The sequence below is a fragment of the Tursiops truncatus genome, chromosome X (genome assembly GCF_011762595.2).
Source record: "Tursiops truncatus isolate mTurTru1 chromosome X, mTurTru1.mat.Y, whole genome shotgun sequence".
Taxonomy (NCBI): domain Eukaryota; kingdom Metazoa; phylum Chordata; class Mammalia; order Artiodactyla; family Delphinidae; genus Tursiops; species Tursiops truncatus.
Genome location: NC_047055.1, coordinates 98,900,021 through 98,922,297, shown reverse-complemented (window position 1 = coordinate 98,922,297; position 22,277 = coordinate 98,900,021). Strand labels below are relative to the sequence as shown.

The window sequence follows — 22,277 nt, the reverse complement described above, 5'->3', positions numbered from 1 at the left end:
GAAAAACAGAATGGAGGGCTTCACTGGTGGCGCAGTGGTTGAGAGTCTGCCTGCCAATGCAGGGGACACGCGTTCGTGCCCCGGTCCAGGAGGATCCTACATGCCGTGGAGCGGCTGCGCCCATGAGCCATGGATGCTGAGCCTGCGCGTCCGGAGCCTGTGCTCCGCAAAGGGAGGAGCCACAACAGTGAGAGGCCCGCGTACCGCAAAAAAAACACCAAAAACAGAATGGAGATTTTTTTCTCTTAAATGTGAGAAGTAGGAAAATATAACCTGTGCTTAAAGTATCATCAATACAGAGATAATTTTACAATGTGAACTTAACCTTCCAAGTCAGGAAAATGAAAATCAGTCAATGCTAAATAGGAAAGGATTTAGACTACTGTGAGATGTACAGAAGAATAAAAGATGGGAAAGAAACAAAATCCTGAAGAAAAAAAGCACAATCTTTATGATCCATGTAGCAGAATATCAAGACTATTATTAAAGCCATAAGAAGCGTTCCAGTACAGTACAAGATGGTGACGTAGGAGGCTCCTGAACTCACCTCCTCCCATGGACATCGGACATACAAATCTATAGCTACACACGGAGCAATTCTCTCTGCAAGAGATCTGGAAACTAGCTGAACAACTGCTACACACTGGGTAAATGAGAAAATACCCACATCACCCACATTGAAGTGTATAGGAAAGGCTGAGACACTCTCGCACAATAAACCCCACCCCTGGCACAGAACCATACAGTCTGGAGGGATCTTCCAACTCCCAGCTTCTCCCTGGGGAGTGAAGGGTTTGGATCCCACACCTAATGCCCCCACTTTTAAGACTCCCGCATGTGGGACAGGCCCCCAAAACACCTAACCCTGAAAACGTGTAGGGCTTGCATCCGTGAGACCCGGAAGACTATAGTCAAAAAGAAACATTTCTTGACAGGCTTCTGTGAACTTGCCATTGCTGTTTCCCAGGGCTCAGCACAGAGGGAGCAGGCAAAAAAAAAAATCACATTTCCCAGTCTTTCCCTGAAAGAGACCTATTTGCATACTTTAAAAATTGCCCCCTGAGGATCAGGCTTATAATTTAGCACACCTAGGGGCTGACTACAATCCTCCCTGTTGAACAGGAAGGCCAGAGACACCACCTTTGCCTTATCACTTGTGCTGACAACAAATCACCAATATCCCCCTGAAAGGAGCTTGTACACACATCTGGTACAGCAGCTTTTGTGGCTTCTGCTCAAGAGACAGGCCCCTGGATCACCTATCTCTGATAGCCAATGGGGCTTGCATTCATGACTCGTGCGGAACTGTAGCAGACGAAAAAATTAATGGGTGCAGGAGCACCCCTTCCCACAGCTATACACCTGGGCCTAGTACAGAGGGAGTAGGCAAAAAAGCCTATCTCCCAGTTTCTCCTTGGACTTTACAATGGAAAAACCTGACAAACACTAGCTCAGCCAGGTGTGCAAGATTAACCTCAACAGTGACAAGTCATGTTGATAGTATGTACCCTGGATATAATGTGATGAGAGTGACACTTTACCTCTGTGGCCATCCTTCCAAAAATACATAGCCCTAGCCCTGTTATGAGAAAAACATAAGATAAACCCCAAATGAGGGAAATTCTACAAAGTACCTGATCAGTACTCCTCACACAGTCAAGATCATTGAAAACAAGGAAAATATGAGAAATTGTAACAGACATGAGGAGCCTAAGGAAACATGATGACTAAATGTAACATGGTATCGTGAATGAGCTCCTGGAACAGAAAAAGGACATTAGCAAAAGTCTGAGGAAATATTAATAAAGTACGGATGTTAGTTAATAATAATGTATCAATCTTAGCTCATTAATTATAATAAATGTTCTATACTAATGTAAGATTTTAATAATAGGGGAGACAGTATGTGATGCATGGAAACTGCTATCTCTGCAATGATTTTTATAAATCTAAACCTATTCTAAAATAAAAAATTTATTAAAAATCAGTGGGGTAGTAGAAAAAAGAGAGAAAGAAATAAGATATAGGAGAAATAAATGAAAAGAAAATAGGACAGGGGAGAAATAAGTCATTTAAGTACAACAAAAAGTGTGCTGTGCCCTTTTATTTTAAAAACATTTCAAACATTTGTGTTTAAATAACTTTATGTATCAAAAGCCACATTACTTGTTTTTTAATTCAACCTTCAAATCATGGATTCATTCATTAGCTGTTTTCTTCACACCTTTAGTCACATTTATGTCCCTCTTACACCCAAATTCTTAAAACCCTTGAAAGTCCTACTGAAAAATTCCTTTGCTTTCTTCTGCCTTCCAGTTCTTCTATTTGCACTATTTTACATTGTTTTAACACTCTCCAGAGCACAATGATCATTCTCCCATCTTTTCTGCATTTAAGATTCTATGCCTTCACCCACTATCTTCTCTTCAATCCAGAAACAACCAACTGTTTTCCTGCAGGCCAAAATTAGTCCACATCATGCTTTAAAATGAATTGAATATAATATCAATACTACTAAGCAATTCAAAGTAGCAAACTACTGATGAATGTAACAACATGGATGAATCTCAAAAATATTATACTGAGCAAAAGGAGCAAAATCCAAATTGGCTGTGTCATTCCATTTTTATTAAATTCTTGAAAAGACCAAATTAAGTTCTGGTGAGTGAAATCAGTCGTTCCCTCTGGGGCAGGGGAATTGACTGAAACGGAGAAAAAGGGAATTTTTTGGGGGTAATGGAAACATTCTATAACTTGTTTGGGGTAAAGGTTACATGAGTATATACATTTATCAAAATTTATTAAATTATATACTTTAAATATGTATAACTTATGTAAATTATACCTTAAAAATTTGGAGGAATGAGGACTCTAAGGTAAAAACTAAAAGTTATTATAAATTAATGTTTAAGTGATTTTTTAAAATAGCAGCCAACATTTTCAATTTAGAAATCTGTGTTTCTGACTTTTTATAGAAAATGGGAAAACCTAGAAATATTGAACCCACAGTCTTAAATAAGCCTAGAATCCATGACTCTGGTCTTATCCCTTTCATTCATTTAGGGCTTTTTTGTTGTTGTTAGATCCTTTGGTCTAAATTCTAGTCCTTATTCCCAATGTGACTGTTCTTGTATTTGGACAAACTGGCCGTATCCTAAGATTACACATACATACCAATAGCACATATGCAGTCTCATTGAAATGACAGACCCCAAAGTTTACCTGATAAAATATGCCGTAGACCTAAGCAAAGGCAAGTCATTACCATTGACTCAGAGACCCTGGAACTAGATACGTTTTATAAAGGTATAAAGATGTAATAAAATAATAAAAAATACACATTGCCTGTGCATAATGAAGACACTATGGATGATTAAACTTTCCTGGTTATTTCTGAGTTTAAATTTATAAAGATATCAAAGCCTAAAGTCTATATCATTAAAATCTCTGAGTGTGTCTCATTCTACAGCGACATTTTTTTTCAAAGGGCTTGCAATTAAACACAGAGCATGTAAGTGATTTTATTAATGAGATTTCCTGCTAATTTAAGGTTATTCCATTTTTAAGACTGCCTGAACATTTATAGGTCACAAAAATATTTTTTTAAAGATTCCTTAGTGGAAAAGTGACCGAAATAGGTTAGATCAAATAAACTTCACCTTCCATCAGAGACTAGACATGAAATATTTCCATTCAGAAGGAGGATTTGGGGGGGCTTAGATTCACCTGATGAGTGAGATATGAAAACCAGATTTCTACCTTAGCTGGGGAGTTTTATTTAGGAGACCATATTCCTCTCATTTCTATTCAGCAGCATATCCCGTGAAAACAGAAACACTGCAATTAGGTAATCATCAAGTTTCCTCATAAAAACACACTATGTTTCAGATGATATTAAGAGGACATGATAAGCAAGCCACAGGACATAGAAATATAACATACCAGCAGAATGTTTTGAAACCCATTGTCAACAATATTAACTAGGCATGGCAAAATAGGATGGAGGAGAAGAAAAGCAGTAATGACTGAAAAGGTCTTTTAGCAAACACCTGTAGATTGCAGTTTGAAAAGAAATTTTCTTAACATCAAAAGGAAATAAATTATAAGTAAGCATGTTATTTTCCTCCCTGTAAACATCTCCACGATTCACTTATCTGGGTTGCTAGCCAACAGGGTCCCAGTTGCATTGTGCATTGTAGCCTCTACAGTACAAAAGATAATAATTTGCATTACTAAATTAGGGAGAAAATACAAATTAAATTAAGCTAAATTTCTGCTCCTCACACTAGTAGTAAACAAAAGGAGGTCTGGTTTGAAATATGAGATTTGATTTTGGCCAAGTATCCTAAGCCCAAAGGGCAGTAAGGGACTAACAATGATACAATTTTCTTAGACATACTTGGAAGGTTCAGATAAATTTAAACTTTGAGTCATGATAGGGAAATGAAGTAGGGTGAGTAGGGAAAAAAGAGAACAAACAAGGTGACTTTGCAATCAATTGTGCATTGGTGTTTACAAATGTTGACCTGGATTTAGAGCTTTCGGGAACAGAGTTAAGTTGTACCAGGCCAGTGCCCTGAATGGCTTTGTGCAATCAGGCACTTGTCAAGTTCCAGAATGGTGCTTCCAAAGCGTTCATGGCCTTTCTCACAAAACTAGGTCAGTGGTGTTTGGACATTAACTTTGTTTTTTCATAGATATTAAACATCCTAAAATAATCTTTTATTCCTCTCTACATGAAATAGTCAAGGGAGAAATAAATTTAAGAATCTGGATTGTCCATATTGTTATCTAACTTTTCTGAATTTGATAGAATACAGTCAATATGTTTTTCAAACTTTCTCTCTAATGCAACTAAAGATAGTGATTTGAAACCCCCCAGTAATGAGCATCTACTGTACTTTGTGCTTTATTATTAATTATCTGATAGAATCCTCACTATGTCTCTATGAAATAAGGTTTACTTCTATTATAATTCCCATTTTACTTATGAGGAAACTGAGATTTTAATTTGTTCACAGTCACTATGCTAGTAAGTGGATGATTTGAGATTTAAATTCAGATCTGTTTTACTTCAAAGTATTTTAAAACGTATGTTGTGACACATTATTGCTGGGATACTGATCAAACTTTTTTAAAAATAAAATAAATTACAATAGAACAAAGCAGAGTAGAAAATATTAGACAGCAAAAGAGGTAACAACAGTTCACGAAACTTTTCTTTCAGGTGTGTGTGCAGCATGTGTATAATAAGCTAAAATTAAAATGAATTTCTTTATCACAGCAAAAAAAAGTTTGAAAACTATTGAGGTCTATACTCTCGACTCAAAATAATCTGTGGCAGTTATAATATGCAAAAAAAGGAAAACCCTAAAATAAAGTACTATAATTGGGAGATGTGATTGGTAACTTCCTCAGCTTTAGAGGCTGTGTGGGCTATTTTTCATTTTTTGTTTCACTAGATATATAAGCAGATATCTCTCAGATGGTTCTCTGGATTCTTTCTGCAAATCAGAGCTTGAGCAACAACTCTGCGGAGTTTCAGTGTACACAGATCTCATTTGATGACAAGTAATAGTGTGTTAGGGCTTATACAAATATTAAAGACAAGGACACTGAACTTAAATATCTTTCCCAAAGTCATCCAACTAGTACATGACAGAAATAGGAATCAACTCTGGACTCTGTGGTGTCACGTCCCCTTCTCCTCACACTTCCTTTAGATGACATACAGCAAGTGTTCCATGTACACACAGCTTTCAGGTTCAGAGCAGAAACAGGATGCTTAAGAAATGCTAGTCCTTAGGGTGTTGCTGGTGTTGATAAGGTGCTATGGCTTTTTGCGTTACTAATAAACGTATGTCCTTCCTGATTTGACAGCACCAACAAAATGCAATCATTCAATTTCAAAAGCATTAAGTAACAGAGTTCTGCAGTCTCAAAATGATCAGTTTTTCAGAGAACAAAGAGTCCTTTGATACTCCTGACCTTAGTGGAAATAGGTAGGGGGGATGAAATTGGGTCTACTGTAAATAAGATACTAGCTAACAGGTAAGGAGACTGAATTTAGCAGCAATATATGATAATGAGTAGCTTCAATAGTTTATTGCTCTTTGTAAATATTCTCACCTTCTGAGCTATATGAAACATTATTTGTAATTGGAGAAATAATTTCATTTTGATGTTCATTTAACTGACTCATCTGAACACACATAGGGAAATCAGTTGTATTGTAACCATATGGCTATTTACTAATCTAGTCAATAGATTGAGTAGAGGCCATCTGAAAGACAATACATGGAACATCTCTAGAAACATTGTGATGCACAGTTTAGTGTTAAATATGTAATAGGCACATATGTAAAAATAACCCAAATGTATATTTGTACATAATATGTCTGTTTAACTGGCTCAAATATAATGATATATGAATACAAAATATATGTGAAAAAATACCATGGCCACTGTGTTTAGGAAAATACAAGCAAGATGAGCATGAAATAATGTATTTTGCTATAACTCAGAAATTCTAAAGTGCTTTTGAGATGGCTTTTCTGAGAGTACTAATATAGCATTTAGCTACTACCAGCTTCATTTCTATTTCTAGGAGCTAGTAACCAGGAGATGGAATGCTCCGGGGTTAGTGTTGGCAGAAGACCAGGTGTTTCAGATATCAGTACTCACTGGCAGTGCGTGAGGTTTATGAGGATAAAGAGTTGGGAAATTATGTCTCTGTGTTATATATAAAGTCATGTCACAGAATTATTCATCTATCACCAAGCATCTCAAAATGCAGCTGTAATATAAAAGAAGACAACTAAATTCAGAAGACTACATTGAAATAAAAAGCTAAAATTTACTAGCTGATTAACTTTGAAAATTAATTAGGCTTCAGTTTCTTCCACTGAAAATTATAGATGATAATTCCCTTTTACAGGATCTTGTCATAGTAATTTGAGGTTGAATCATATAAAATTGCTGATATTGATCATTGTTATCTACAAAAATGATAATTGCATTTAGATCAACTTAATAGTAATAGCTTCACATTTATTGAATCCTCTGTCTTATATGCTCTTTGCTATGTTTTACATGTTATAGTAGATTATAATGATGGCTTCAATTTTTTACCCTTCCCTGTATTTGTGCCTTTTGTAATATACATCTTTAGTGTCCTCCCATCACAAGTGGGCTGACCTTTCCTGTCTCTTGAGTCTGGGTCCAACAACTTTACTTATTTTGCCAGTGGGATGTCAGCATGGGTGAGCAAACAGAGGCTTGCAATTAACTTTAGCAACAGGGCTTCCCTCTTTTGACTTGAGAACGTGTCCAGGACAGACTCCTGGAGAATGAGACATATCTAGAACAGAGTCAAGGTCACCCAGTTATTCTAGTCTAGACTATCGGCACTATTAATCTCACTGAACAAAAGAAGACACTGTGACCCAGAGAAAAGTTCAGTAAACTGTCTTGGGTCATATTAACAGACAGTAAATGACAGAAGAAGGGTTTGAAATTAGGGAGCCTCACTCCAGAGGACATATTCCAACCAGTACACAGAACAGCTTTGTTCTTGTAAAGATGAAATGAGATTATTTTTTGAAAGTGCTTTGTCAGTGTTAAAGCACACTAAAAATATAAGTCATTATTATGAAACTGCAGAAGATGCTGTAAAATTCCAGCTAAGTTTTCCTTTGTCTCATAAAAAATTTTTAAAAACCCCAGGCAAGTACTAGCTAATTTAAAATGCACTGTTCTTTGATATGCCAGTTACATAGGAAAAACTGATAAATGGTGAAATTTAACATGCCACCTTCTTTCTGAATCAGTGATAGACTGCTGCTATTTGCTAGGCAACTACCAAGTAAACAGAAAAATAAAGCCACTGTTTTCGTGGCAAGTGTCATTAATAATAGATTAAGTTTACAGTAAATGTAATCTGTAGCATAGATCACACAGACAAAAAACCTAAAGGGGAAATGAAGGCATTAATAAGATATTTCTTAATTTTATGAAGCGTTATACACATCAGACCACTGAACCAAAAAACCTAGGGAAATAGCAATGAAACAGGGCATTTATTCCTCAGCTTCGAGGATGCATGCAAGTATAAATGGTGCAAAACAAGAAGATGATTATGCCTAGAAATTGGAATAAACATAAAAAAGAAAAGTCTGGAGATGTTAATAGGCATTAAGTTCATGAGGTGTGATTTTATTTACATGGAATATTTTCTATGGGCATGAATTTTAAAAATTCGATTAATTTTTCATTTTTACATATATTGTACCCCCCAAAGTTATTATTTTCTTCAAAAATAAAATAAAACTAGATGCTGCACTGGGTGAAATGAATAATGGGGAGAACTGAAGGGAAACAGGACTCTGCATAGAAGTGTGCACCTAAGCTGAGTAAGGCATGACCCGAAGAGGGACTTCTTTATTTGGAAGGCTTTTGTCTGCAGTATTCCTCTTTTTATAAAACACAGAGATGACACTTTTAAAAGAAGAGAAAGAAGAAAATGAACTTAATAGAAGAAAAGAGAAGAAAAATAAAAAGAAACCCCAAAGAAATGGATTAAACTATAGGAAAAGAGTTCTGCTTTGGAAAGCATAACTAAGACTTAAATGATTTATACAAAACCTGTTGTTTCATAAATATCTCCCCAAAATCCTAGGTTTGATTTAACTGGCTCTTATTTTAATCATTTTCTTCTCCTTTGATGATTATCATCTAATTTTCTTGGTCCTTCTTTGAATAAAAAGGAAATTTAGAGGGAAAAGAGAAAGAACACTCAGAAGAGTTTTGCTCTTGAGTGTCTTTACTTTCTCTAGTATTCAGCTTTGAAAACAAACCATTCAGTCATTCATTTATTCACTTATTCATTAACTAACAAACATCTAGGGAGAAAAATTATGACTCCTTGTTAGGACATACACAATTCTGCTAAGAGAAAACTGATTGCGCTTGATGTAGATTTGGATAGCACTTATTTTTTCCTGACAACTACACCTTCATAAGATCCCACCATCTTTTTCATGTAAAATTCTGTAATACTTAGTCTCTTTATATTGTGCTTGCTCAGAAGATGTAGCTTTGTATAGTTCCTGCTTAATTTTACCTTATTGTCACTGCTTCATTGTCCTAGCCTGTCAATAGTTTTGAATCCTGACACCATAATCCTACAGTGCTATTTGCAAATTTTTATGTATTCTTAAAAGTCATTGAAGAAGTTTTCTACAGGCCAGATGACTAAAAAAAAAATCTGAAAAAAAAATTGGCACTCTATTATGTGGCAGCTGGGCATGGAAATTGATACCACTGCTTTGGAAAACTGCTTGGAAATACTTATTAAGTTGAACATGTGAATTCCCTATAACCCATCAATTATGTTCCAAGTTATAAATACACAACAGAATTATGTGCACAGTTTTATCAAGAGGCCTGTACAAGAATAATCATACCAAAATATTTGTAATAGTCCAAACTGAGAGCAAACTATATGTCCAGCTATATATCCATTTATGTATAATGGATAAATAAATTGTGGCATCTTCATATAATGGAATATTATACAGAAATGAGTTGAACAAAGTACAGCTTACATGCAACAATTTGAACAAATATTAAGAACACAGTGTTGAGCAAAATAAGACAGAAACAAAGCAAATACTGCATAAGTTCACTTTCCTGAGTTCAGAAATCAGACTAAATAAAACTATATAGGAATGAGTCGTTAGGTGGTCAAGCTACTTTAAAAAAAAAGGGCACAAGAAATGATTGTCTCTAGGGTGGAGGAACTCGGGGGACAGTGATGAGAGGAGCATGAAAGATCTCTGAAATGCTGGCAACTCTGTTTTTTGATCTTGGTTATGATTATATGGTTGTTCTCTCCGTGATAAATTACTGAGCTCTACATATGTATTTGTACACTTTTGTGTGTATTTTATTTGACAATAAAAAAGATTAAGCAAACAAACAAGCAATTATAATTAGAATGTCATGTTTGGAAGCACCCCTATAAGATCATCTTCTGGTTCATCTCCATTCCTTTAGCCTAAGCTGCCATTAAGCATCATACTTTTTTTAATGGGTGCTTTTTTATAGAGCAAATCTTTCAAATAAACTGCTTAAAGTCTTCTCTAATATTTGTCACCATTATTATTTTGTAAATAGGTGACATATTAGCCTGGAATTGCTAGGCTGGAAACATATTTCAGAAGATATATAGATAAGTCTCCAAAAATTAAAGAAACTGAAAAATAATGACTATGACATATGACAAGTAACTCTTCTTAAATCTCAGATATTTTAATCATAACTAAGAGCTAATTCTGAAGTGAAAGTCTTTTAATCACAAATAAGTAATAACCATATTTCCTTAATCCTAAAACATATTTTTTCACACCTGTGAAATCAAGGTCCATCTTATAATCAACTGCATCCTCAATCTTTGTCAGCCTGGATCAAAGTTAAGGTCTTCCAGAGAGAATTTTCACTTACTTTTGCCAGCCAACTTCCGGCACTACCCACCTGAGACCATTTTAAATTAAATTCTCTGCTTGAAGTTCTTTGGACCACACTGGAATTGTGAATTCAGACCTCAAACTTGCATGAGTACCAACTAGTTGTTCAAATTCTCCACCCAGTGCCAAGATTGAGATATTAAGCTTCCCTTGCTGTTCTTTTCTCTGTGGCCACTGTATTGAGTAGCCTAGTTTTAAACTGAAACTAATATAGCCTTTGGTGACCCAGTTTTATTCAAAGGACTCCTGTTAGACCATGCCTCCACCCAAACTTGGTTGTGTTTTTTCGTTTCTTATTAAAGTACATAAATTCTTACAATCCCTGGTATTTTAGATTATACAGGTAGAGATTTTCTTTTTTTCCCAAAAGAAAATATTTAGTCTACAAGTGCACAGAAAAACCCAGACTGATTCTTCCATGTATCATTCTGTTTAACCACATTTTAATTTTGGTCAAAATCTTGCTACATACTCTATATTGTTAGTAAAATATTAGGTTGCAATTAAAATTAATGAACTTACTTTGAGAACTGTAAATCATATCACCATGTGAGGCAGAATTATTGTTTCTATGTGCACACTTTGTGTTCCCTACTTGAATTATAAGACCCATGAAGTCTCAAATCATACCTTTAGTAATGTCCCATTGCCTTGTACGTTTTGGGCCCATATTAAAGATGCAATAAAACTTAGTTTGGAGGGCTGAAAAACAACATGAGGTTAGCAAGAAACAAACAAAACTTCCATAAATAGGGTGTGTGTGTGTGTCTGTGTCCATGTGTCTGTGTGTGTATGTGTGTGTGTCTGTGTGCACCTGAATGCAAAGTAAAAGTAAACATCTGGGCACAGAATCAAAGAAAGCTTCTTTGTTGGTCTTCATTATGAAAATATTTCAGCTTTGTCAGGATTAGATATTATGGAAGAGTGCTTGGGAGGGGATTGGGACTCCTATCTACAATACTTGCTCCAACAGATTCAATTCACAGCCTTAGCAGGTAATAAAAGAACTTTGCCTCTGGACCATGTAAGGGATTGCCCAGGCATAGCTAGGTGCACTGGCCATTTTATGTATTAATGCCAATCTCAAATAAATCACTTTTCTGGTCTGCTGTGGAAGGAAAGAGGATATTTCTGTCAGTAAGTGAATGGAGGATTACTGACTTGCCGACCTTTCCTGACTGTGATAAAAGATGACTTCTTTCCTTTTAGCAATACTTCAAAAATGGAAATTGCTCTTTTAAACGTACAATGTGAGAATGAAGTAGGGAGCCCGCTATTATTCCATAAATAGATCGTGGCAGAGGGCACCCCTTGGGAAAGGGAGAAATTCTCATTAGGGCTATTTTTCTGAGAGCTGTCAATATGCATGCGTTTGCATTTAAAGAATGGAGAAAGGAGGAAGCAAGTCCTGACCGGATGTATTTTTAAGACTCTATTCTTATTCCTGCAGCATTTAAATATAGTGTGTAAAATACAGCACTCCTAAATGCCTCATGCTATGTTTGTTCTGCAGATTCTTATGTCATTTTCCTGATGAAGGAGTCAGGAATGCAAAATTATTTTGCCTTGCATTGTTAGATCCAAATAAGAATGGAAATAACAAGGCATGCACTTTCCCTTGACCCAGGATATGTGACAGTTGCCTGGTATTTCACAAACAAATGGCTTTTGCTGCTCAGGCCACAGGAAAAAAGAATGTGCTAAAGGACTGGGCTTTTTGTTAAATGTGTTTGAGGGTCTTTAAAGGCCTGAGAAAATTAAACAAGTGAGAAAATAATGATGCAGAATATTTAGTGATATCAAATACTAAAACAACTCAAATGGTCTAGAAGTCACACCATATCTCTGGAGTGTTCTATCAATTAAGTCTTAAGTGACCTTTCTTTCAGTAGTACCAGTTGTCAGAACCACTCTTTTGTTTTATGTTCTGTGTGCATGTGGCTTCTCTGGACAATTTGAAGGTATTGTTCACAAAAAGCAAGGATCCTGTGTTATACCAGTGGATGCTTCTGGTGATGAATCAGTTTGTCTTAAGGGCTCGAGGCCACCTGCTGTCATACAAAATCACAGAAAAATGTGAAAGCTAAAATCCACATCAATCAATAGAACTTTGTTTTGAAATTAAATAGGAAAAAAAAACCTCTGAAAGTGGATGGCTTAGCCCCTGGATGAAAACTGTGGAGATGACAGATAATTTGACTGCCTATAACACTTTGCTCTAAGAACTAAAAAAAAATCATGCTAGCATATTATTTAAACACCTAAATATTTTGGTCTCATCACAAGAAAGAATAATGCTCTTTTTGAAGGTATTTATCTGTCACAGTGCATCTGATATTGAAATACTTATTACATCAGTGAATTTTCATGAACAAGTAATGATCTTTTCTTAAAACACACACACACACACACATTTGCCTTTAGGAGGATACAATAGCAAGAAGCAGGAGGGAGGGTTTCTTCCCACCTCTTGTTTAATCCTAGGTTGAGTTGGAACACATATGTTGAGGAGATTAAGTCCTTGACCTTGGATTCAGTTGTCTGTGCTTGTGTATAACTGCTTTTTCATGTGTGGAGCCACCATTTTAGCCAAAGGATGATCCAAAAATAACTGGAACTGTTAGGTTGACTTGCTTAAGCAGCCATACAGATCAGGTGTCCAGAAGAGTTGGATGAGTAGACTCTTCTACCAAATACAATTAATGTGTACACTCCAGCATGCTTGATTCTAATTGGTCCTGATTCACCTGAGCCAAAAAAGCACCAGAGCGGAGGCAATAGAAACCTTGGTTGATAGTATTGTGTGTGTGAGATATTACTCTGAAATGCTCAAGAGAAGCCGTAAGTGCAAAGAAACAGGCAAAATCAGCAGGACCAGCATTCTTGGAGAATGCATGTGAATGGTGTTGTCTGGAGTTGTGCAGCACGACAGCTCTTATGGGCTAAGGTAGATTGCCGGTGCATTTGTGATGTAAGATGGGGGAGAAATTACCATGAGTGGCTTCAGAGATTCCAGGACAGTTTTCATGCCATCTAATAATTATTGATCTTTCCCCCTTAGCATATGACTTTGATCCTGGGAAAAATATACACACAGAAGGGAGTGTTTACACTAAAATATTTTCACTTCGTTATATTTTACTGTGAATGAGAGAACTGGGAGCAATTCTGATGGGGAAATAGGAGTGTTAGGCACGCTGGGGTGGGATAGGAAGTATGTCAAGAAATCTTCATGTACTTCCCAATTCTTTTTTGGAGATTTAGCACAACCTGAATATTAAATCCTCTAACAAAGGGTGCTTTGTCTAACAAAAGGTTCTATTGGCTCCAACTAAAACTAGTTTAATCAAAACAGGAAATTATTGGAAGGACACAGGAGTATTTCAGGGAACACAAGGCAGCTTGACCTTACTAAGAACTGGGACCACCCACTGTTATTCTCTCTGCGTCTTACAGGGTCCCTCTTGACTGCTTCTCTCTGCATATCTATTTCATTCCTTTATTCTCTGCAGTTTTTCTTTGCCTCCCTGCACGTACCCCCAAACTCCATAGTTTATGCATTTTATTACTAGCTACATGCAGAGACCAATTCCAAATCAATAGGCAAGGGAAACAGAGGGGACTAGCTTAAGACAGGAACCATCTCTGCTGTATGTAATCACCTCTGACCAGGGGTGCAGGGTCATGTGGTGCAAATATGGCTGCCTGCCAAGTCCTCTACTGTTCTCAGAAAAATCATTATGGGTGAAGCCTAGACTCCAAAGCTAATCAATTACATCAACCTGTCAGGTTTCTACTCTCATAACTGCACGGTCTTATACCACATAGTTATGACTAAATGATAAAACTTGGAAGATCCAACTGTTAGATCTCCTTGTCCTGTATATATTTTTCTCCAATCTTTATGCTCACTTTAACTTTGTATTACATAGATTGTAAATAATTCTAAAAATGCTCTGGTTCCAAAATAAAAAACATATATGCAAACCATTCTAAATATAAAAATGCACAAAATTTGTACATATTTATACTCGTAAATCAATACGAGCCTAACTTTAGGAAAAGAGCATGTCACATGTGTTTTCCCCGTCCAGAGAGCATAGTAGTCCAACAAGCCTAACTGAAGTCAAACAGTGCTTTTGATTTGAATGGGCATAAGAAGTCTTAATTGTTGCCTCAACTTTTAGAGCATTTGTGATTCAAACATGTCATGCAGTTAGCAGCAGCAGGAGGATGTTGATGTGTTTAGGCTCATACTTGAACTTCCTAAAGTTCAAATACCTGCCCAAATATGTACTAATATTTATTGACTTTCTGATACAAATGGGGAAAAATAATTTTATCCATGCCTGAAAAGAATGCAGGAAAGAAACTCAGAGCATTCCATGTCTTTAAAGTTGTCTGGAAGGATGTGCTAAATATTGAGGTTTGCAAAGAAATATTCCAAGAATGGATTTTCCAGAACTCTGCTTCATTAAGAAGCATTTAAAAATATCAAGGTCTTCAGAAAATATAACTGGAAATTTTATATGAAACATTATGCCTCCATATAGATTTCTGTATTATATCAAATTTATGCCAAATTTGTTCCAACAGTGAACAGCACCCATAGCTTGGAGTTGAATGAGAAACATACTTTTCATTCCTACTGTATAGCACAGGGAACTATATTCAATATCCTGTGATAAACCATGATGGAAAAGAATATGAAAAAGAATGTATATATGTATAACTGAATCACTTTGCTGTATAGTAGAAATTAACACATTATAAATCAACTATACTTCAGTAAATTTTTTAAAAAATATACTTTACATGATCATTAGTGTTAAATGTTTTATTACAATATCTCATTTTGCTTCTTTCAGACACACCATGGCTCAAATAAATGACACAACCATAATGGCTAGATAATGTTTAAGAAGAATCACCTAAAAGTTAAAAATGGTAAAACTTGTTCTTGATGTCAGGAATTGCCACATTACCACTGAGCAGTGAAATGGCCACAAAGGGGAACTTACTCTCCAAAAATGCTTTGATCCACAAGTTTCCCGGAGAGAGGCTGCCAAGCATGATAGCATTATCTGTATTTTCAGTTAACACACAGTATCAGAGGCCAGCGAAGCAGTGTTTCTCCTCCATTTAACCCTTAATAATTTAATTCCCCATTCATAATCATCTTTTGTTGTTGTTGGATTTCTTTTTAACATCTTTGTTGGACTATAATTGCTTTACAATGTTGTGTTAGTTTCTGCTTTATAACAAAGTGAATCAGCTATATGTATACATATATCCCCATATCCCCTCCCTCTTGCGTCTCCCTCCCTCCCACCCTCCCTATCCCACCCCTCTAGGTGGTCACAGAGCACTGAGCTGATCTCCCTGTGCTATGCGGCTGCTTCCCACTAGCTATCTATTTTACATTTGGTAGTGTATATATGTCGATGCCACTCTCTCACTTCGTCCCAGCTTATCTTTCCTTAATAATCTTAAGAGAAATGTCTTCTGTTCAGTTTTAAAACAATTTCTTTGAACTCTTTCTTGTGAACTACATTTTTATCAAAAAACTAAATAGGTTGTAAGATATTAATTTCTTATTTTACCTTTCTGATGATAAAGTCAAAGCAACCAAGGGGCCATCTTCAGTACCATCATGTATATGCAGTGTTTGAAGTTAAAGTCTATGCCTGTCTCTCTTCTGTGTATAAGAAATGCCTTCCGGTCACACAGAACATCCTCACCCATGCCAAAATTAGTATATAAATTATATACATAGTTTAGATACTATTTTCTTCATTAATCCACGTCACACGCAGAAATTGAAGTATTCAAGGTTTTTGCTGGTTTGATGACATGATTTTCCAGTATTTGTTCCAAGCTTCTTTTATAATCATTATTTCTATGAAGTCATTCAACTTGGAAATAATTGCTTGCCAAAACTGAGTTTCTCTGGTGAACCACTCAACACAGCTTTAGTTTTACAAAGAACACCATTCTTTGTATGCTGTTAATCTTGGCTTACAAACACCACATATTATCCTTCCCACTTGAACAGTTCAGCTCCTGTTCTCTTAGTTATACTTTGGAACCATTAGACTTACGGCTGGAATATAAATGTGTGAGTCACCTAGCTGGTGAGTCTTTGAAAACAGATTTTCCAAGTATGGATATATGGACCGTCTGCTCGTGGCAACATCTAGTAGTTATTAAAAATGTGAGGACTTCCCAGTCTGCAAACCTGCCTTATATCAGAAAAATTGTTGGCATTTTATTTCATAGAGTTTTGTTACTTAGTCTGATTTTAACTTTGACATTAAGTATCTATGACATTGTGTTCCCAATACTTGACACAGAAGTTATTCAAGTTAAATTATTCAAATAAATTAGTGCTTCCTGTGAAAATACTAAGCGCTTAATTCTCATTTTTATTTGCTCCTTTAATCTTATCTCATTTAAGGTTGCACTTCTGAAAAGCTATTAACAGAAGGTCGTAACATGAAAATTTGACCAATAAATTAAAAATCCAGGTATTCAGTGGATTATTCTACAGAATACAAAATAATTTCGCTATCAGTTAATTTTTCTAACCAAAATGACTTAAAGACCACCAAAATGGAACATTGTGTTGACAAAGCATGGGCCTGACTTAATAAAACAAATCACAAACTGACTATATGGCCACTATGGCAAAGCAAATTAAAATTGTTTTCCTGTTTCCTGTTCACAATGAAATATCTGAAGGCAATGGATTTTCCCTTGTCTAATCCTAGTGAAGTTATCTCTCCATGTCTTCCAAATTCAGAGAAACTGGGTCATGGATAATTACCAGGCAGGACATGACTGTAAAGGTGTTTTGCCTGTGAGAATTCTGTATGAAAATGAAAGTACCTTATACTGAAAATATAATACATCAAATGAATGATGCTGATCCATCGAATTAGAATAAGGTCATTGAAAAGGAAAATTTCTACGATAGAAAATTTGTGAAAATGTTAGAATTCATAACTTAAATGTGCATACTTTTGAACATCTGATATTAAATACCTCATAGATTTATGAATGATTTACAATATTTTTTCAGCAGAAAAATATACTGTGAACTTGTCAAGATTTGAGCGTTCATGAGAAATGAAAGGCATGACAAAAAATATATATTTTATATTCAAACTGATTTTATCAACACAAGAAAATTTGCTCAATTATATATGGCTGTATTTCTACCTTCCAGAAAATTTTCTGACAATCATACAAGTGAATTTTTTGCTCTAATATATATTTCTTTCCAAGTATACTTAACATTTATCTAATACACAAAGGGTGATGGGAAATTTGGACTTTATGAATTTCTACACATACACATATGCACATTGAAAATTCAGTGTCTAATTAAAAAATAGAAATAAGGCAGGAAAGCCTGTTTTAACATACCTTGCAACTACTGAAAACTAAACAAAAACCAAAATAGAGTATCAAACCCTTCACTACTCCTCTTTCTACTTGTGTGATTAGACAATAGGAAAAAGGAGAGCCTACACTATATCTCCTCTCTGTGCCTTTTAAGATAGAAAGTTAAAAAAGACACTTAATATTCTTTCTTTTATTGTTCATATAACTCAGCTGCAGAAGATAGAAAGGATTTGGGAGATAATTTGAAACAAAATATAGTTAAAAAATTTTTTACACAAAATGAACATGTCATATCAAGCTATGTTTTCTAAATAACATATACTTTATAAAAGAGAAAATGAACTGAAGACATGTAATTTAGAAACCTGTTAAAGAGTCCACACAGTAGAGAAGACACAAAGTCAAACCACATCAGTGAAGCCACTTTTATTTTTATTTTTTCCACATAGATAACTTCATGTCAGCTACAAAAATCATGAAATTAAGAACTGATCGTGAAACTGCAAACTCAAAACCACTGGAGTGATAAACAGGTTCCCCCCAGAGGACTGTTAAAAAAACAATAACCAGAATAGCATGAATTCATATTTAAGTATTAAACATGTCATATATTTTAAAATAATAAATATATAACAGCAATAGAGAAACTAATAGCATAAACAGCATGGAGTATATTTTATTTTTTAAGACAGATGAAATTTCTAGGCACAGTTTTAGGCATTAAAGAGGACACAGAGGCATAGGTTAGTGTGTGCTGCTCTGTACAAAAATACAGTCTGAATAAATTACATTGCTAGCCATACAATTAGACGTCACTTACCAGTCAGTTCATTGCATGTTTAATAATATACAGGTACATGCTAATCCATATATATCATTTATATTTCAAACACATAGGTCTCTCTATATTTATGTTTTTAAAATTTACATGTTGAACTTACAAAAAGCTAAATTGTTGTGCAAGAAATCCAAATAACTAGCCCTGCTGAGTACTTTATGCTATATGTATGTATGTATATCTCTCTCTCTCTCTCTAAGATAAACAATGGGATTGTAGTTAATAGTTTGGCTTGTAAGAAAACATTAAACAAACCTAAAGCTGCAAAGACATAATGTTATTGTGAGTGAAAAATTCACTTGTGTTGATTCTGATAGACAAAACAGTATTTTGGATGAGCAATGACAACTTTCATGTTATATTGAACTTGTTAGTAATGAAACACTTTCAAATATTAGTGATGGTAGAAATATAGCATAGGGCTCTTCACTGGGAAGGGGAAAAAAGTTATATAAGAAATCTACTTCTCAGTAAACAGCAAATATGTGTGCCTTAGCTTATACTATATTCTGTCACTTTCCAGCTTTTCATATTGACAGAGAATGAAAACTTTGTAAGACTCAAGATATGATATTGTTCTAACAGCACACTGCATCCTCTACTAGGACTAAGAAAAGTGCCTCATTGATGTCAGCACCAAAGTACTGTTTGTCCATTATTCAGGAATAAAGAGATTCTCTCCCAGTAAAGAGTGTTTAGTAGCTGAAATCCCTTTTCAACAAATACCGTTATTTCTCATGCTGCTCTGATAATATGCAATTAACAGCAAGATAGTCTGGCCCAGATTTTACTATTTCTCAAGAAAATTGCTTCAAAAGATTCTATAATAGTAATATCTTTCTGGAAAATTTCCACTCATAGTTTCTTATGATTCTATACAGAATTATATACTTTTATAAAGGTTTCTCTCTAGGATGCATTTAATCATTTTTGTCTGTCATCGCTAAAATAAGAATAAGCCTGGTTTTTCAAATTTACTTTGTGATTCCATAGAAAAGTCACAAGATAAGAGGGTTTTTTTAAGCCTTTGAATAATAAAATAGTTTTGTTTTTTTCCTGTTGTTTTGGCAACAGTTCTTAAGACAAGCTGAAAGCAGAACTCTGCTTTGGGAGGTAAAGCAAATTATTAAATACTATTGATGTAGTCCTGCTCTTAACAGATTTTGCAATATAACAGAACACAGGTACATTTTAAATGATTTCTCCAATGCTTCTTTCTGCAAGAGGGCCAAATAGTGTCTTTGTTAACAAAAATAATTATTTATAATTTTTATATTAGAACTGTATATTTGATATAAAAATATGTTTACAATTAAACTAACCAAATTTGTATATTAAACAGGATTAACACAAGTTTGCAGTGTAAGACTCGTTGCAAGCTTATTCCCTATTATTGATAGTTCCTTCCATTTGACCAGTCAATAAATGATTCCCTTACTATAAATCCATCATAATTGTGTGCACAAATCAGTTAGCCCATTAGTTAACTTCAGAGGACCAGGTGATAACCAGATGAATTCTACTCCTCTATTGACATTTAGACATTTATATAAATCTATCACTATTCCTTTATTTTTTAATGAAGACATTTAAAATACTTGGAAAAAAAGCAGCCTTCTATTTTAATGAATTTTAAACAAAATTATCATCCTAATTGCTACTCTCTTTTGAACTACAGGGCTTACAGAAGAATCATTAATTTTCAGATTAACACCATTTCAGTTTTTCTTCTTATACAATTCTATTAACACTTTCCAGTGAAACAGTAGAGAACATAGAGCAAAAGCTTTAGGGTATATGCACTTTTGTATGGTAAATAAGTGTGAATACCGATCTAAGCCTCTTAAAAATGTGTACAAGGTTAGTGTTCAAATCACTTCACTAGAGCAAACATTTATTTTATGTGCAAAAGGCAAATGCATGTGTAGGGCTAGGGAATAACTTATTACCATTTATACTAATGGTTCACCTTCTATAAAAATATTTAAGCTTGTTACATATGCACAACTGTTTGCTGTAATGTTTGGTAAGTGATTTAAAGGGTACTTAGGACAAAAGCAACTCATGCATATTTCTTTCTAGTTGCCCCAAGGAAAGTAGAGACTCAATTTTTCCTCATTCTAGATATGGCTGAGGCAAAATTTCTAACCACATAATGAAAAGCACATGTCTCCAAGTCTTGACTTCCTTCCCAGGGAGATGCTGATTGCCAAAGCATAACCTCCCTTTAAAACAAGTATTCTTGAAGGTGGAATATGTATCATTAACCAGTTACATTCAGAACCCCCATTAGATGCTGAAGGGAAGTTCACTTTTCAAGAGTTCACTCAAGCAAATAACCAACGGCCAATGTAGTCACTGGGTGGGATAAGCAGGCGATAAGGACTCTAACAGAGGAATCCTTGTCAGCACAATGGAGCTTCTAAACGTTGCTTATGCCAGCTGCTCCCCTGCAGGCAATAGAAGATTCAGGCATTTCTCATTCCAACTAGTTTCTCACAATGGTTGCTGTCATATAGACCCTTCACTTGTCAAGAAATGTGACATGAACATATTGGAAGTTTGCAGCATTTGCCTATGTCTAATCAGCTCTCTTAATTTGTGCAGGTCCCTAAAATGGATGTAAAAGCTGGTTATGATGTTGACAGCCAAAAGGCAAAAGATATTAAATCAACTGAGCAAACTGCTTGATGCTCCACAAGTGTTTTAGAAAATAGTGACTTAGAAAAGATGCAGATGTAATCCTTTTGTTGGATGGTTGATTTTTTTTAAAATTTTAGACTATTGGTTCTAGTAGTAGTCTTCGTAGTTCTTAGGGTTCAGGCAATAAAGGATGGCACCCCCAAACGAAAATATAGTTGCACCCCAGGCCAAGCCATAACCCCAATTGAACTCATGGTAAATTTTCAAGCTCACAGTTTCAATGAACTTGATTGGGTAAAGGACCAGGCTGCAAACCTGTAAAACAACTAAAAAAAAAGCAAATCAAAATTAGGAAAATGTTATTTACAGGTAATAAAATGATATACAAATATACATATGTATGAGAATTACACTTTAATCAAATAAACAAAAAAGCCAAAAAATTTGAAGCATTGCTTATTCTAGATGGTACACTTTAAAATATTGACAACTTTTTCTGTTTAACACTATTTCACAGTACAGTAAGAATTACTCTATTAATAATTAGCAAATCACTATAATAGTATTTGATGAAATAATTAGTGTAATATAATTTATATGAGCATACAAAATAATGGTTCTCACTTTACAAACACATATATAATTATCACTATTATGGCAAGTAGTACTAGTTTAGCTAAACTGTTTCACTATACAACACCTGTAAATAGCTTCCCAAGAATAGTGACCCCAAATAGCAGCTAAAAACCCTTGTTATTTATTTATACTCTTGAGAAATTGGGGACTTTGAATTCATCTGTACTGATGAAACTGGTGTACCTGTGATTCAAGATGTGCTTTTGTTGCTGTCACTTCTCAATATC

At 35.0% G+C, this 22,277-nt stretch overlaps 1 protein-coding gene across 1 annotated transcript in view; it reads right to left on the bottom strand.

Moving 5' to 3' along the window:
• Positions 1-18,344: 18,344 nt before the first annotated feature.
• LOC101317734 (transmembrane protein 47) overlaps positions 18,345-22,277 on the bottom strand; it is a 29,208-nt gene continuing 25,275 nt past the window's right edge. Inside the window, exon 3 of the mRNA XM_019943011.3 lies at positions 18,345-21,740. Coding sequence (XP_019798570.1) covers positions 21,562-21,740 — 179 coding nt within the window. The 3' untranslated portion in view covers positions 18,345-21,561. The remainder of the gene's footprint in view (positions 21,741-22,277) is intronic.